This window comes from Crotalus tigris, unplaced genomic scaffold, assembly GCF_016545835.1.
Source record: "Crotalus tigris isolate CLP2741 ecotype Arizona unplaced genomic scaffold, ASM1654583v1 scf7180000024297.1652928, whole genome shotgun sequence".
Taxonomy (NCBI): Eukaryota; Metazoa; Chordata; class Lepidosauria; order Squamata; family Viperidae; genus Crotalus; species Crotalus tigris.
The window spans coordinates 1605705-1622183 of record NW_024100470.1 but is presented as its reverse complement, the minus strand read 5'-3'; the positions used below and the strand labels follow the sequence as shown (position 1 = coordinate 1622183).

Here is a 16479-nt window from a genome sequence, read left to right as displayed (position 1 = left end):
TGTTCAGCAATATTATCTAATTTTTGAAAGAACAGATTCAGAGCAGATGTCTAGGTTCATGTAATGACTCAGAAGACATGTCATAGTTACCATCATATATATTAATTTGGTGTTCCAATATGACACAGTACAGAAGATCCAAGCATTACAAAAATGTGAAAGGTTGGAAGTCACAAACCAGACTTCATTCACATTGTTAGCTAAAAAATTAATTTTATTTCCTTGCTAGTTGCTCCTTTGTATTCAAATCAGGCCTCAGAATAATGATATAGCATTTTGGGGAAAAGATGCAGACCAGTAATCCAGCTGCTGAAGCCAAAATGGAGAAGATCTCCACTGCCACCATATATTTCCCCTTGGTGCTCAGATAGGTAGGAACAAATAATATCCAGACACTGCAAAAAACCAACATGCTGAAGGTAATAAATTTGGCTTCATTGAAGCTGTCAGGTAAATTCCTAGCTAGGAAGGCCACCGTAAAGCTGACAGCAGTCAAAAATCCCATAAAGCTGAGGACAGTATAAAAATTAATGGTTGAACCTTCATTACATTGCAGGACAATTTCTTCAGCCATTGAGTGCATGTCTGAATCCGGAAATGGGGGGAAAGTTGCCAACCACACTACACAAATGGAGAATTGTGTCAGAGAGCAAGATAACACAATAGAGATAGCCAGTCCTTTCCCCACCCATTTCCTCATTTTGGAGGCTGGCTTGGTGGCCATGAAAGCAAGAACAACAATGGTAGTTTTCCCCAATATACAAGAAAGAGCTATAGAGAAGATGAGGCCAAAAGCTGTTTGTCTCATGGGACATTTCACTTGGTCAGGTTGCCCAATGAAGAGCAAAGTGCAAAGGAAGGAGAGGATGAGAGCAATGAGAAGAATGTAGGTGAGGTTTCTGTTGTTGGCTTTGACAATGGGAGTGTCCTGGTTTTTAATGAAGATCCCCAATACCAAAGCTGCCACCACAGAAAAGAAGACTGCAATAATTACCAAAGAACTGCCCATAGGCTCTTGATAGGACAAATAAATTACAATTTTTTGAAGGCAACTGTCCTGATCTTTGTTTGGATATTGATCTTCCGGACATGCCAAACAATCATCTAAGTCTAAGAAAAAAGAAAGAAAAATAAATCAGGTCATAAACATGTCTATGGAGATTTTCAGTCATCCAGGTCATAGTTATCCCAAAGATGCTTTTTCATGAGGCAACTGGATATTTTTGTTTTTCTTTGAAGACGTTTCACTTCTTGGATGAGAAGAGAATCATCTTCAAAGAAAGACAAGAAAGTCCAGTTGCCCCATGAAAAAACATCTTTTGGACAGGTCATAAAACATTATTGTTTTTAAGCATGGATATCACAGATGAGATACACCAAAGTATAATGACTTACATGGGGATTTAGATATTTTTTCTTAAAGTAATTTATAATACAATCTATAATCTGCTGCAGTGCTGATTTTCAATAAGCCCTGAGGTTTACAGCTTCCTCTGCTCTTATTCACTTCATGTAATGGACAGAAGGATTGATCTTGAGCGGCAGGAGGAAGAGCCACTACTATATAAAAGAAAGTTAAATATTAGATAAGCATCTTAGATAACCCCCTCCTCATGAAAATAAATGGAGAAAGGAGAGAAGCACATTTAGATTTGCAGGATTCCATTACTATAACCATATTCTGAAAGTAGTATGACCTGCATGAGTTTGGTTTCCAAATATGGTCTATTTTGAAAGACTGACCAAAATCTATCATGGACACAGCTTTCTTTTGTCTGATCATTGCCTCAGTAGAGCTCTTCCCTCACTCTCTCAAGATTTACCCAACTTCTCATCATACTTCCTAACTGAATTGTTGCAATGAGACTGCCCTTAAAGACTATCTGGAATATGCAATTAGTCCAGAATGCAGCTGCAAAGCACTTCTGGGTACTACATCATAACACCTCAGTTACTTTACTGCTATGTGAGCTGCTCTGACCCCAGTTGCTTTCTGGATACTTTTTAAGGTGACAATTGTCACTTTGAAGTCCTGTATTGCAGCTAAGGTACTTGTGGAACTTGGCTCTTCTCCAACCATTAGTATCTAAGGATGAAGATTGGTCTGGTGCCTAGTAGGGAGGATATTATTTTTATTCCAATTTTATTGGTAGATGTCATTCATTTAAAATCATTATATGAAAATGGCAATGGTGTAAGTTCTATATGTTTGTCAATCAAATAAAGCAATCATATATATATGGATTGAATAGGATATAAAACCAACTAGATACTTGTGGAAAAAGAATTATCAGTGTCAATTTACCTTTATTATCAAAAGAAGATACAAAAGAAAAATCCTGAATAGTTTATCAACATGTATTGCTTTCTTCAATACTGTTCATAATTTTTTTCAAGGAGACTTAAGAAGGCACAATTGAAATTTGAGAAACTTACTGATGCTTAAGAAATTTTATGCTATTTTAGGTTCATACTACCATATGTGGTGAGAATGCCCAAAGATCCATGAGTATTGGAACAGGACACGAAACTGGTTGAAGGATATATTAATACTGGACTTAGAGTTAAAACCTGAACTCTTCTTGTTGGGAATAATGACAGAAAAATACGACAAGGGAACAATCTACCTGCTGCTACACATCCTGACTGCAGCTAGGCTTGCTTTAGCGCAAAAATGGAAGAGCAAGGAAATTCCCATAGAGGAAGAGTTAATACATAAAATATTAGCATGTGCAGAAAAGGACAGGATCACAATGATATTAAAAGAAAAATGTGGATCAGTTTACTACGAAACCTGGGATAAATTTTACCGCTGGAGGAATTTGAAGAGGAAAATTGGGATTAAAGATGAATGTTAAGATAGAAATATATGTTATTTTAGAACAAGTATTGTATATAATACTTAGATGTATATGTAGAAATGAAGAATTGATTGTAAAAGGTGGAATAATCTGATAAGAGTGTATATACTGGAATGTCACGTCAAATCCAATGTTCGTTTGTTTTTAATTGTATTATAAATAAAATTTGAAAAAAAGGAAATATTATGCTATTTATGCTTATTATGCTGATTTTGTGATCAATATTTCACTGAACCATGAACAATTAATTCAGATTTTCCTTTTTTATATTAATTTAGTTAAGAATTATTATTGCAACCATAGAAACCAATACAAATCAATAAAACATAAATGAATAAAAGGGAAAATTAAAAGGTGCTGTCGTATGTCCAGTGGACCATCAGTTTCCATCTCATTCTTATAGCCTTCACTTTTAAATGCACTTTCAACTCAATCTGTGTTCTGTGAAATAGAACTTGACCTTCTTCCATAAAATCTTTTAAATGTAATCTATCTATTGAGGCAGATGCTATTAAAATTAGCATCAGGGTCCACCATTCAAAAATATCCTCTAACTTACTCAATGATGTAAAACCTTTTGAAAAATGAGATAATAAAAGCACAGTCTAGCACAATACCAACAAAGAGGAAAAATAACAGCTCTCAAAAGAAACCAGCATGGCTGCATAAAGAACTCTCTGACAAATTGAAAGATAAAAAGGACAAGTATAGAAAGTGGAAAGAGGGGAACATAACTAAGTCAGAATATCAGCAAATAGCCCGAGCCTGCAAAGATGAAGTGAAGAAAGCCAAGGCTCAAAATGAACTAGGCTTGCGACCAAAGTCAAAAATAACAAAAAAAGCTTCTTTCAACATGTAAAAAACAAGAAAAAAGTGAAGGAAATGATTGGTCCATTAGTGGGTGGAAGTGGCAAGAAGGTGACAAGCAACAGGGAGAAAGCAGAACTATTTAACTCATTTTTTGCATCTGTCTTTACACAAAGGGAAAAAACAGACCAACCTATCAAAAATAGTGCCACAAAAAACAAAACAGAAACACAAGTTAAGATAGGCAAGAAAATCGTTAGTGAGCACCTGTCCAGCCTAGATGAGTTCAAATCGCCAGGACCAGAGGATTACACCCCAGAGTTCTCAAGGAACTGGCAGATGTGATATCGGAGCCACTGAACTATATTTTTCAAAGATCCTGGAACACAGGGGAACTACCAGAGGACTGGAAAAGAGCTGATGTAGTTCCCATCCTCAAAAAAGGAAAAAAAATGGATCCAGGAAATTACAGACCTATCAGCCTGACCTCAATACCTGGGAAGATCCTGGAAAAGATAATCAAACAACGAATCAACGAACACCTAGAGGCAAACAAAGTCATTACTAAAAGCCAACATGGGTTTGTCAAAAATAGATCATGCCAGACAAATCTTATTGCATTCTTTGACCAAGTGACAAAATTAGTGGATCAGAGGAATGCTGTGGACATAATTTACTTGGACTTCAGTAAGGCATTTGATAAAGTAGATCACAACCTACTACTTGACAAGATAGAAAAATGTGGGGTAGACAGAACCACCACCAGATGGATCCGTAGCTGGCTGACCGGCCGTACTCAGCGAGTGGTCCTCAATGGAACTGCATCTATATGGAGGGAAGTGTGTAGTGGGGTGCCCCAGGGCTCTGTTCTGGGCCCAGTACTCTTCAACATCTTCATCAACGATTTGGATGAAGGGATAGATGGGGAACTCATCAAATTTGCAGATGACACCAAGCTGGCAGGAATAGCCAACACTCCAGAAGACAGGCTTCAGATACAGAAGGATCTGGACAGACTTGAACACTGGGCACTAACTAACAAAATGAAATTCAATGGTGAAAAAAGCAAGGTTCTACATTTAGGCAAGAAAAACCAAATGCACAAGTACAGCATAGGTGGCACCATGCTCAATAGTAGTAACTGTGAGAGGGACCTCGGAGTCCTAGTAGACAATCACTTAAATATGAGCCAGCAGTGTGCAAAAAGGCCAACACAGTGCTAGGCTGCATTAACAGAGGGATAGAATCAAGATCACGTGAAGTATTAATACCACTCTTCAATGCCTTGGTAAGGCCACACTTGGAATACTGCATCCAGTTTTGGTCACCACGATGTAAAAAAGATGTTGAGACTCTAGAAAGAGTACAGAGAAGAGCAACAAAGATGATTAGGGGACTGGAGGCTAAAACATATAAGGAACGGTTGCGAGAATTGGGTATGTCTAGTTTAACGAAGAGAAGGACAAGGGGGGACATGATAGCAGTATTCCAATATCTCAGGGGCTGCCATAAAGAAGAGGGAATTAAGCTATTTTCCAAAGCACCTGAAGGCAGGACAAGAAGCAACGGGTGGAAACTCATCAAGGAGAGAAGCAACCTAGAACTAAGGAGAAACTTCATGACAGTGAGAACAATTAATCAGTGGAACAGCTTGCCTCCAGAAGCAGTAAATGCTCCAACACTGGAAGTTTTTAAGAAGAGACTGGACAGCCATTTGTCCGAAATGGTGTAGGGTTTCCTGCCCGAGCAGGGGGTTGGACTAGATGACCTCCAAGGTCCCTTCCAACTTTACTACTTTACTACTATTACATGCTGTCAATCCAAAAAATTGCTACTAGCCAAAAAGCAGTTAACAAGAAATTTCCAAAAGTGATTAGAAAGGAAGTTAGCAAATTTACTGTCCCTTCTAAAGTGCCAACGAGTATCCGAGCAAGATAGGTTTTCTCTTGTCTACCAAAGCACTAAACCTTTTGGAGACCACTTTTTGATGGTCTCCTCGAGCTGTCTGGAGACCTTCTGTGGGAGATCTCAAGTCCTCTCCTTGTCTGAAGAGGAATTATTGAAGAGTCAGTCTGTTTGCTGGCTTTCATTCTACCACAGTCATTTCTCTTCTCATGGAGCCATCTTCAGTTCACAATTACTTCTCTGGACGCCCCAACAATATATTTTAAATGTTCATCACTAAACTATACAACTAGTGGTGGATTTCAGCCAGTTCATACCACTTTGGCAGAACTGGTAGCTAATTGTTTGTTGCCTAGGCCCAGAATGGACTTACAGAAGTGGCATCCACACAGAGAACCAGTTATTCACATATTTGAATCCCACCACTGTATACAACCTGAGGTAAACTTCAAGATTTCCAGGCACCACAATATTATTACAAATCAATTTCCATTTACACTTATTAAACCATCAATACATCCAATATATTCCTTTGCTTACCCCTTTGGTCAGCTGTCTTCCCTTCTGGACACCGTTTACAGTCATAGCAACAAGATAATTTCCCTTCCAGTTTTATTTTGCTATGGCCAAGGGGACATTTCTCATTACAGATGGAAAGAGGTAATGTCTGTTGATAAATAAAATCATTTTTTTCACATAAAGAACTTATGTTTCATGAGTTATAACTTTTTGTTATAAATCATAACTTTTGATCACTTACAAATATTCAAAACCCTTACATTAAATCTGAAACTTGCTGTTCCACTTTTCAGATTTGTTTCGGTTTCAATTCCCCACCAAATCCCTCAATTTCTCCTTATCTCTCACCTATTACTAATGATGTGATTGTGGCAAACATTGTATTGTAAGAATCTGTTCTGAGAAAACCAGTACCAGAAACTGCTCGGAGCAGTTTTTAATTCTGAAGCCCTTAAAAGACACTTTCCTTAAGATTCCAATCTTGTTTTCTGTTCCTACTCATCTTAGAGCAATTTGTGTACTTGGTAAAATGAGGTGAAGTTCATATAGAATCTATGATAAATGAGATCACTTTATACAGTAAGTGGAGCTTATTATCATTCAGCATATGCCTAATATGGAGGATGCTACCCTTAATGCCAATTTGGAAATATCAGAAGCTAAGAACTGTGCTCTATTTAGTATAATATGTAGTTACTGTGACTATCAATATACCATCTTTTGGCTACATTCTAATTTATTTTACTAAAATGCAGTTTCTTTAATATTATATTCATTATTATATATGGATCTGTGACAACATACACATGAAAAATGTATTCTTTCATATGCTTTCAATGTCTGCATAGATTCCCCTCCATCGCTGTGACATGCATTTTGAGAAGCAATCTGTCCCAGATAAATTAACATAAGATTATTAATTCTGTCATTCTAAAATTAAAAACTTGCCTGAAATATAGGCTCCAATCAGTCACATAAGCATTGAAGCTGATTAGTTTTAAATAATTTGAAGCCCTCGTATTAAAATTGTTTTTTATTCCACAGATGTTTATTTAATTTATTTTAATTTTAATTTTTTTAAATAATTTAAAAACAGTATAACAATTAGCAAATTTATTATATGATTGGAATATTAAATAATTGTGAGTAATCTTAATTTTATTAATAAATTATACAGTTATACCCAGGGCTTTTTTCTCATAGAATGCCCAGAATGGAGTTCCAGCACCTTTTTTGGATGGAACCTTGTAGGGGAATCTATGCAAACATTGTAGGATAGGCAAGGCGGGTTGTATGACATGTGTGAGTTCCAGCACCTTTTTTTTTTCAAAAAAGCACTGGTTATACCAGTTATCAACCTAAGATATGCAGATGATACCACTCTAATGGCAGAAAGTGAAGAGGAACTAAAGAGCTTCTTGATGCGGGTGAAGGAGAGTGCAAAAGTTGGCTTGAAACTCAACATTAAGAAAAGCAAAATCATGGTATCCGGCCCTCTCAATTCCTGGCAAATAGATGGGGAAGAAATGGAGGTAGTGACAGATTTTATTTTTCTGGGCTCCAAGATCACCTCAGATGGGGACTGCAGCCAAGAAATTAAAAGACGCTTGCTCCTGGGGAGGAAAGCTATGGCAAATCTAGACAGCATACTAAAAAGCAGAGACATCACCCTGCCAACAAAAGTGGGTATAGTCCAGGCCATGGTTTTCCCAGTTGCAATGTATGGCTGTGAAAGTTGGACCATAAGAAAGGCTGAGCGCAAAAGAATTGAGGCCTTTGAACTATGGTGCTGGAGAAGACTCCTGCGAGTCCCTTGGACTGCAAGGCGTTCAAACCGGTCAGTCCTAGAAGAGATCAACCCGACTGCTCTTTAGAAGGCCAGATCCTGAAGTTGAAACTCAAATACTTTGGCCACCTAATGAGAAGGAAGGACTCATTGGAGAAGGGCCTAATGCTGGGAAAGATTGAGGGCAATAGAAGAAGGGGACAACAGAGAATGAGATGGCTGGATGGAGTCACTGAAGCAGTAGGTGTGAACTTAAATGGACTCCAGAAAATGGTAGAGGACAGGAAGACCTGGAGGAACGTTGTCCATGGGGTCGCGATGGGTTGGAGACGACTTCGCAATTAACAACAACAACATACCAGTTATGCCATATTCTTTAATATGCTGAATATGTTAATTTTTTCATGGGCTATGTTTTAGTTTAACAACTGTGGCATAAGATGGCAGGAATCAGAATTCAAAATTGAGTTACTTTCCATCTGGCTGATATTACCAGCTATGTGAAGGTTGCATTTTTGTTCGAAGTTTGGACCAGATTTTTTTAAAAAAATGGATTTTTTTTCTTCTCTAAAAATGCTGTTCATAGCCTTATTCTCCTTTCCAAAAGATTTTTACTTTGGATACATCCAGCAATGATTAAAAAAAAAGATTCCTTTTGTTGACATCATCATTAATTTGGGGGATATGATTCTCTGATTAAGATAAATAGGCATATGATATCATTTATAAATCAAATTCAGCATTTTATCTGACAAATGTAGAAAAAGATCACAAACAAGTTATTTTCCACCATATTCTTTCCCTAACTGATTAGGGAAAATAAGTTTTTTAAAGTTTTTTTTTTAAAAAAAAAAAACACAAACAAACTATGTCCTCTCCTTTTTAAAATGATGTTTATCAATAGTATGAATTCCTACTAGCATCTTTGAATTAGAATAGCTGGCTGGCTGGAATTTTCAGGAACAAATATTTTTAATATATAATTTCTGCTGACTATCAACAAATAGCCCAAGCCTGCAAAGATGAAGTGTGGAAAGCTAAGGCTCAAAATGAACTAAGGCTTGCGACAAAGTAAAAAATAACAAAAAAAGCTTCTTTCAACATGTAAAAAACAAGAAAAAAGTGAAGGAAATGATTGGTCCATTAGTGGGTGAAAGTGGCAAGAAGGTGACAAGCAACAGGGAGAAAGCAGAACTATTTAACTTGTTTTTTTGCGTCTGTCTTTATACAAAGGGAAAAAACAGACCAACCTACCAAAAATAGTGCCATAAAAAACAGAATAGAAACGCAAGTTAAGATAGGCAAGAAAACGGTAAGTGAGCACCTGTCCAGCCTAGATGAGTTCAAATCACCAGGATTACACCCTAGGGTTCTCAAGGAACTGGCAGATGTGATCTCAGAACCACTGAACTATATTTTTCAAAGATCCTGGAGCACTGGGGAAGTACCGGAGGACTGGAAAAGAGCTGATGTAGTTTCCATCTTCAAAAAAGGAAAAAAAAATGGACCTAGGAAATTATAGACCTATCAGCCTGACCTCAATACCTGGGAAGATTGTGGAAAAGATAATCAACAAATCAGCGAACACCTAAAGGCAAACAAAGTCATTACTAAAAGCCAAAAACAAATCATGCCAGACAAATCTTACTGTATTCTTTGACCAAGTGACAAAATTAGTGGATCAGAGGAATGCTGTGGATATAATTTACTTGGACTTCAGTAAGGCATTTGATAAAGTAGATCACAACCTACTACCTGATAAGATAGAAAAATGTGGGTTAGACAGCATCACCACCAGATGGATCCTGGCTGACTGGCCGTACTCATCGTGTGGTCCTCAATGGAACTGCATCTACATGGAGGGAAGTGTGTAATGGGGTGCCCCAATGCTCTATTCTGGGCCCAGTGATCTTCAACATCTTCATCAATGATTTGGATGAGGGAATAGATGGGGAACTCATCAAATTTGTAGACGACACCAAACTGGCAGGAATAGCCAACACTCCAGAAGACAGGCTTAGGATACAGGAGGATCTGGACAGACTTGAACACTTGGCACTATCTAACAAAATGAAATTCAATGGTGAAAAAAGTAAAGTTCTATATTTAGGCAAGAAAAACCAAATGTACAGGTATAGTATAGGGGGTACCTTGCTGAATAGTAGTAACTGTGAGAGAGACTTCGGAGTCCTAGTGGACAATCACTTAAATATGAGCCAGCAGTGTGCTGTAGCTGCCAAAAAGGTCAACATAGTGCTGGGCTGCATTAACAGAGGGATAGAATCAAGATCACATGAAGTATTAATATCACTTTACAATGCCTTGGTAAGGCCACACTTGGAATACTGCATCCAGTTTTGGTTACCACCATGTAAAAAAGATGTTGAGACTCTAGAAAGAGTACAGAGAAGAGCAACAAAGATGATTAGGGGACTGGAGGCTAAAGCATATGAGGAAAGGTTGATGGAATTGGATATGTCTAGTTTAATGAAGAGAAGGACGAGGGGGACATGACAGCAGTATTCCAATATCTCAAGACCTGCCACAAAGAAGAGGAAGTCAAGCTATTTTCCAAGGTGCCTGAAGGCAGGACAAGAAGCAACGGATGAAAACTAATTGAGGAGAGAAGCAACGTAGAACTAAGGAGAAACTTCCTGACAGAACAATTAACCAATGGAAGAACCTGCCTCCAGAAGTGGTGAATGCTCCAACACTGTAAGTTTTTAAGAAGAGACTGGACAGCCATTTGTCTGAAATGGTATAGGGTTTCCTGCCTGAGAAGGGGGTTGGACTAGATGACCTCCAAGGTCCCTTTCAACTTTATTATTATTATTATTATTAATCATCACACAGTCAGCCAGATGTTCAGACTGGCATTTTGTCTACCTATCGAGTCCTTACCGAGGACCTGGAATATTATTATTATTATTATTACTATTATTATTATTATTTGATCAGTTTTAGGGGAAGTAATTCAAAATTTAATTTTAATGAAATGAAATCATAAACAATGTATGCCCCACTTTTTAAAATATTCTCTTTCAATAAGTCGTTCATTTTCAATCTCTGAACCTATATAGATTTCAAGATTTCTAGAATTTCTAGATTTCCATTCTTTTACTAGTATACATCTTGTATACTGGGATAGAATTGCCTTGAAACTCCACTTGTAATTCAGGTTCCACAAACTGTTCAACCAACAGTCTCAATAAATTTTGTGATAACTTATGTTCGTAAACCTTTATATCCCTTTCTATAGCATGGGTCCAGGGTAACTGAGAAACTGCCTTACCCAATGAGATTAAGCCATTCCACTTGTTCCAATGGAGAAAGCTACTTCAAATCTTTTTGGTCAGTGAATTTTAGCTGGCAGGATCCAGGAGAAGAATCTTTTCTGTTGTGGACTTGCCCTATAGAATATTCTCCCATCAGACGTGAAGTCTGCCCCACATTCCTGGCCTTCTGGAAGAGCCTAAGAATTTAGCTCTGCTGCTTGACCTGATCCCCAACAAGAGACTGCTATATTGGAGGGTGGTTGATAATAGAAAAATATTCTCACTCCTAGGAAAATACTCCATCATATTGGTTCTTAATTTTTAACATTTTTACTCTAATTTTATTTTTTTTAGTATTTTCTAACTTTTTATTATATTGTAAGGTGTCCAGAGTCATTGTATTAGTGAGATGGGTGATACAGAAAATCAATAAATTGATACATATCACACCCAAAAGGAAAAAAAAAATCTGATACATGCGTACACTATACATACATGTGTCAGTAGCTGACTGATTTCATAATAGCAAAAATGGAGACACACCTGATTAAACCTGTGGGGCCAAATAATGTCCTTGGTAGAAATGGTGAGAAGATTGCATGGGGTAGCCATAGGCTCAATTTTTCCAACTTTAACTCTTAGAAATGACTTATTTGGGAATATCAACCAATTGGAAACATCAAATCCAGTTACTAATTCTCCATTGGAGCCAAAAGAAATATGTTCCCCTGCACTGTTATTAAAGGAGACCTGTTGCAAAAAATGGTGGAGCTAAAGAAAAGAAAAGAAGAAATGAAAAGAAAGAAAATAAAGAGAGAGAGAGAGAGGAAGGAAGGAAGGAAGGAAGGAAAGGAAGGAAGGTAGGAAGGAAGGAAGGAAAGAGAAAGAAGAAAGAAAGAAAGAAAGAAAGAAAGAAAGAGAGAGAGAGAGAGAGAGAAAGAAAGAAAGAAAGAAAGAAAGAAAGAAAGAAAGAAAGAAAGATTAACAGAATTCTTTGAAGAGAATAAACAAATATCTGTTTCTTCCTTATTATTTCAATTACGATGAAATCTTCATGGAAAGGAAGGAAGGAAGGAAGGAAGGAAGGAAGGAAGGAAGGAAGGAAGGAAGGAAGGAAGGAAGGATAGGAGGGAGGGAGGGAGGGAGGGAGGGATAGCTAATTTCTTCCTTTCAATTTGGTCTAGGCTTAGTGGAAAATTGAATTATCACAAGTCTATACCACCTATAAAACTGGAAGAGAAATGTGTTCTCCAGCACATACTTTTTCTATCTTATTCTCTAACATTATTTTTATTAAAAAAATTAGATGAGAATTCCATCACAAAAAGAAGAAAGAGGAATTTGATAGATCATTTAATTGAAATAAATTCCAAATTTCAAATAAAGATGCCCTTTAAAAATTAAAAAAAAATAATTAAAAATGAACTTTATACAGTTCATTGGCAAAGGCGCTATTACCATAATTAATATTATTCTTATTTCCACAAAATTTTTCTTTCCTCTCTTTTCATCTTGCCTCAGGATGAGAATTTTATGATGAGAGAATGGAGGTAGGGAATAGTATTAAAATTTACATGGAGACCTGGAAAATCATAGTAGCTAAGAGACTGTACTCTACCAAAAATCAGGAAAGTTGTCCAATGGATCCAGACATGTAATTTACATTTCTCTAGGAATAAAAATGCATGTGCTCATCGATAATTGCTTAGAAAAGTTTTCCCCTTTAAATCTTAATCTCACCAAAATTAAGACAAGTGAAATGCTATTGCTACCCAAGTAGCTGCCAAGGTTTAACACATCAATTGGTCAAATGTGCATTAAATACACATACATATATGCATGGATAATACACACACACACACACACACACACACACACACACACACCATGATTAATTAAGGTGAGCAAACCTTCAGCTATTTTAAGAAAACAACTTCTCCCTGATAGTTCTTCTGGTATTAAACAAATTACTTGGTAACCTTCCTGAATTTTGCATTGGCCAAAATTACCTGCCATAGTGACTGAAGAAAGAGCTTCCGTCTCCTCTCATCAACTCTTTGACCATCTTTGAATTTGGAGGAATACAATTGCCTTAGAGCATGTGCCACAGCATAGACTGCATTGTAGATGCTGTAGCTGTGGCTAGTCATGCTCATTTCAAATATAGATTGAGAAAGAGACTCCAGCTTCTCTTCCCCAGTGCAGGTCCTGTCAGTGTTCCTATCAGTAATATCACTGGAGAATGAGCATTCAAATGCATCTTTCCAGAAATCTCTAATAAAGCCATCTCCATTTTCTGCGTTTGGGTTTCTCTTCTGTATAAATTCTCGAAACCCTGTCAGCTCCTTTGACTGAATTGCAAATGAAAGAGCACCATGGAGAAAATCAATGGGCAATTCTCTTTGCACAAGAAGGGAGGTGAATTCCATCTGGGCTGTCATGATCCAGACTTTGGTACTTCTCTCGTTTGGAATATTGTCAGAATCTAAAACATAGATCATTAGTCTCAAAGCCACCAGGCCTGTAATTTCAGCATTCAAGATCACTGCAATGACTGTACTCCCCATGATGACTTTGTATAATTTATCTGCCTCCTCCACCATTTCAGCAGCTAAATTACCATACATCATTTGAGGGATACTTTCTATAAAGTCAAAGCAGATTCCTCTCTCTGTAAACATGGAAAGACTATTCTGAATGAACCTCTCTTTATCTTCCTCAACAAAGCAAACTTTCCCAACCCAGGTCCATCCAAAATGCAACAGTAAGTGTAGTATTCCATTATACTGGTGCATCTCAACTGGAAACATCCATTTGACAAACAATGCTGCTATTTCATCATTCTTCAATGGAGCTGATCCATATGTGATCTAAATGAGAATAAGAAAATAAAAGCAAAAATGAATTGTTCTAAAGAAAATACGTACAGTGCACATATGTTTCTTTAATCAAAATTTCTGTGCTTGAGTGAATTACAAAAAAAAAACTTTAATGCTACAGTTTTATAGCTTAACATCTGGAAGTGTAGGGCAATTCATTGAGCAAAATGGTGTAGCAATTTTGGTGATTTCCTTTTCATAAATTTGACCCTTTCTTACCTCCAATGTTTCAGGCTTCTAGGCTACTTGTAAAGAGAGTTATCATGAAGATCTGATACTTGAAGTCATTATATTTATAAAATAAATATATTTATATCTCACCTGGGGAAATTTGTAGTTGCACAGACTAGTTGCCATGTTGAGACAGGTCTTAGAACGGGGTCCTCCAATGACAGCTACTGTGTTGGTCTGGTCATTACATTTGTAGTTGGGGATAAATTTATCTTTTGTAGATAGAAATTCCATTGCTAAATGATAAGTTGTAATTTCCTCATGATTGTCAGTTGCAATTTGGAAACCAAGGGTAATGTTGGGTAAAATTCCAGTATGTTCATTGATCTCTTTTACAGCAAATGCCAGAGCCAAAGTGTGTTGGTAATTATGAGTCAGGTACCTTCAGTAAGATTAATAAATTATGTCAATATATTTCTTATTCAAATTCAGACAAGAGCTACATTTGAATAGTTTATATATTCATAATAATCTAAAATGCTTATTGTTGCCACAACATATGGAATGTGGTCTTTAGCAAACTATAGTCCTAGTTTTTGTGGATTGGGATGCATTGATGTGAGGAGGGGTATCTAACATTGAGCTGAGAAATTTGTAGACCCATCCCTTCTCTTCTTAAGTATCTTCTTCTTAAAAATTTGTCAAAGTCATTCTGCAGTATTAGTGGAAGCTAGATTTCTCTGAACTCTAGAACAAGGGTCCCCAGCCCTTGGTCTGTGAACTGACACAGGTCCACGGCTTGCCAGCAATCGGTCCATGAAAACAAGTCAAGCCCCATCCATAGGATGCAGGAAGCATGGGAAATCAGGCCCCCTCCAGTCCATGGAAAAACCTCTTTCCATGGAACCGATCCCTGATGCCCAAAAGGTTGGGGGCCGCTGCTCTAGAATATGTACATTTGTGAGGATTAGTGCAATATGGTCACCATTTTACATTTGAGTAGAAAAGTGAAAAAAATAAAGAAAAGAAGTAAAACACAGTATTTAGGTGATGATGCAGTTGCGTTTGAGGGTGAGAGAAACATATTACTCATATATTTCTTGCATACCTACAGGTACTGATCAAGTACATCATAAGAAGGAACACTTTGAAAAGTAATCTCATTGGAAAGAAAGAAGACCTGATATATGATAGCAGCAATGATTATGTCTCCAGACTGATAATACTTGTGAACAATTGGAAGAGGATCTCTGAGCTTGCAGCTGTGAATAGGAAAATTCCACATTGTGTTAGGAAACAAGAATAAAACCAGTATTCTAAACAGAAATAACTCAATATGAAATACAGTCATTATAGGTGTCAAACTGTTGCTCCAATTTCACAATTCAGTGGCTGAGCTGTGTCATAATCCACCGACCTCTTAGGAACTTTAAAATGAATTATCACAAATTAATTGTGCATCTTTATTATTCTCCCTACTAGTAATTCTGTATTTCTGAGCTGATATTAATGTAATGCAATTTTTTAACATGTACTCATAGTTTTTTTTCATGTTTACTGGGATTCCCTTGAGACATAATGATAACAATACTTAGTTTGGTAATTACTTAGAACATAATAACTCACTTGCAATAGTACTTTGTTTGAAAAAAGTCAAAAGGAAATATGTGATTTTATATTTGCAGGACTGCTATAATATTTTGAACTTTTAAAACTTAAACATGAAGCAGAAAGAGGGAGCAGCATCATATGCACTAAAGAAGAAACTTTTGAGATATTTTTTTAAAGATGCTACCATGTTGGACAGATACATATCTACAACCAGAGTCCAAACTTTCTTGATTTAAAACATAGTTTAAGAAGAACAGGAGTTTGCAGTCATTTTGTCACTCCTTTGCTTAATGCAGTTTCTGCTCTGAAGAATGGCCGAATAATATGAGTGTTTGAGATCATAAATGGTTTGAAAGTGGGAAATAATGGGGAAGTCATTGTATGACTCAATGAGTTAAGATGTGCATATCACAAAAATAGCATAAATACAATAAACAAGTCAAATATATAAAACCCACCATGTACAACAGAGCCATCACAAGACATCACTGGTTGCCAGAGACCTCTAGGCTGGATGACAAAGCCAGGTATTGAAAGACCTCCAGACAATAAGGAGGGATGGAGCTGACCTCACCTCAGAGTGGGAAGGCTTCCATAATTTAGATTTATACCTTTGGTTTTTCCTACCTAAATATAAAACTTTGCTTTTCTCCACAATAAAATTC

At 36.9% G+C, this 16479-nt stretch overlaps 1 protein-coding gene across 1 annotated transcript; it reads right to left on the bottom strand.

Annotated features, from left to right (window-relative positions):
• Positions 1-214: 214 nt before the first annotated feature.
• LOC120299486 (vomeronasal type-2 receptor 116-like) lies at positions 215-15488 on the bottom strand. The gene is made up of 5 exons (XM_039324338.1): positions 15316-15488; positions 14354-14645; positions 13163-14023; positions 6114-6240; positions 215-1110 (listed from the first exon to the last, which is right to left on the bottom strand). Exons 1-5 carry the CDS (start codon positions 15486-15488, stop codon positions 215-217), a joined length of 2349 nt encoding a protein of 782 aa, XP_039180272.1.
• Positions 15489-16479: the final 991 nt, after the last annotated feature.